Below are 2287 nucleotides of genomic sequence, written 5' to 3' on the forward strand. Positions count from 1 at the left end.
ATATTATACTAACATATAATATATATAATATTAATAGTATAGTATAGTATAGTAATATAATTAATAGTATAATATACATATTATTAATACCATACTACATTAATAGTATGTATACTGTATAATATATATAATTAATATATATATAGTATAGTAAATTAATATATATATAATATCTATATAATAGTAATTATACATATTATATAATGTATATAATATTAACAGTATAATATAATATATATACTATTAATATCATATATATTATATATTATTATATACTATTAATATTATATATATTATATATTATATATTCTATTAATATTATATATATTATATATATATATTAATCTACTATTAATTACTGAGGATAGCTGAGTGAGCCAGCAGGAGGATCGCCGAAGAAAGTGAGTGAGTGGTCGAAGTCGGGTCACTTGTTCTGGGCTGACCCTCAAAACTGGAAGGGCAGTTCGATAGCAGCCCCGCATCTGGAGCAGGTGCCCTGTCGTCAAGACGACATCGTGCTGCCGAGTGGGAATAAGACGTTCAGCGTGCTTCTGCCAGCGAAGAGCATCGAGGTGAGATCGGTCAGAACCACGGACAACAGGCAACCGTATAGCGCATGGCAGTGGGCAGACATGGACTGGAGAAGGGAGTTCGAGAAAGGAATATTCACCGTGAAGTACGTCTCGCTTTTCCCTTAACTCTTAAATCTTCCGGCTTCCCAGAACGTTAAATCTCTCAACCACTGAACTCTGTTTAACGTTTGAACTTTCGAGTAGCTTCGACAAATCTTTCAAAAAAAAATTCAAATTAAATTGAATTAAGTTAAATTTTCCTTTAAATTGAATTAAATTTTCACTCAAGTTTACTCGAAGATAACGTAAGGTTTGTATTTAGGCATTTAAGCTTCTTGGCAGTTTTTTTTCTTGACACATTTTGACTGCAAATTGTTTGAAAATCACGTTAAAGATTCACATGGAATTGTGATTAGTCTCACTTCTAACTTGATCTTATCTTTTCTCTTTGTTTTTTTTTTTTTTTTGAAAAAGTAACTNTTTTTTTTTTTTTTTTTTTTTTTTTTTGAAAAAGTAACTGTGCCACTTTTAAGACAAACAGCTCGTACGACGTAAAATTTTAGAGACGTGTAGTTCACAGTATAAAAAAAATGTTTCACTTTTCAATACGAGCGCATATTTGAAGCTTGTGCTTTTGCTCGTCAGATGTAAATTATAAACCAATCGACTTTTTGCAAAACTGTTGGAAACTTTTACATATTCCTGATTCAAGATAAAAGAAAAAAAAAAAAAAAATAACGAGATAATATTGCGTCTGTTTTTTAAAAAATGATACATTTATAAATATGTATCAATATTCCAATGCAGACAGAAACACAATACAGAATTTGTGTTTTAATGTCCGAAGAAACGAAAATAAACACGCGACGCGCGATTTCAATGTATGTTTCAATGTTGTAAAACGTGAAAATAAAAACACACGATTTGTATATGAAAATAAAAAAAAAAAAAACTGCTCGCGTGACGTAAAATTGTATAGGTACGCGGGCTACAGCTGCGAGAAGTGTCCCTGCCAAGACGATCCGAACGGCTACTATCTGGAAGAAATCTGCGCGATCGAGAGGCCAAAGTGTGGATTCACACCCTGCGAATATCCCTTATGGGTATCCTTTGTTCAACTAATAATAAAATATAGCTCGCTCGAGTTTTGCCCGTAACTGGGCGACCACAGTTATACTGAAGTGACATTGGAAACGTAGGTGGAGGGCCATTGCTGTCGATACTGTGGCGGTCGAGTGTCTTTGACGAAGAGAGCGTCTTTGTCGATGGTTCGAGCGGCGATGGACGAGGCATTGGAAGAATACGCGGAGAAGCTCGCCTGGCACGTCAGACGCACTTGGAACGGACTAGTCGAGGTTCTGATAAAGAAAAGGGACGATTATTCGGAGATCGACATCTTGGAAGCCACAGAAGACGCGAAGAAAGCACTTCTAAGTATGTATAACTTCTGTATAACTTGCATCTGATTAACTTAATCTAGAAATTTCTGAATTGACGCTGTCTAGAATTAAATCTTCAGTGACTTTTGCATTACATTCCAATGGGATTCCAAGTTTTCTTCATTTCTTGCTGTTTCATAAAGTTCTTTATTTGTTGAGAAGAAAGCCCTTCTAATAGTATATTCTGTAACTTATATCTGGGTAGCTTAATTTAGAAATTTCTGAATTGATACTGTCAAGAATTAAATCTTCAGTCACTAATGAAATTCCAAGTTC

The 2287-nt window shown here is 33.9% G+C and overlaps 1 protein-coding gene across 2 annotated transcripts in view; it reads left to right on the forward strand.

Moving 5' to 3' along the window:
- Positions 1-2287, forward strand: part of LOC122529505 (protein amnionless-like) — a 12906-nt gene that overhangs the window by 5118 nt on the left and 5501 nt on the right. For both annotated transcript variants that reach the window (XM_043655700.1, XM_043655701.1), the window contains exons 2-4: positions 369-676; positions 1552-1675; positions 1772-2006. In XM_043655700.1, coding sequence (XP_043511635.1) covers positions 369-676; positions 1552-1675; positions 1772-2006 — 667 coding nt within the window. The remainder of the gene's footprint in view (positions 1-368; positions 677-1551; positions 1676-1771; positions 2007-2287) is intronic.

Source organism: Frieseomelitta varia, unplaced genomic scaffold (genome assembly GCF_011392965.1).
Source record: "Frieseomelitta varia isolate USP_RPSP 00005682 unplaced genomic scaffold, Fvar_1.2 scaffold_290, whole genome shotgun sequence".
NCBI classification, from domain to species: Eukaryota; Metazoa; Arthropoda; class Insecta; order Hymenoptera; family Apidae; genus Frieseomelitta; species Frieseomelitta varia.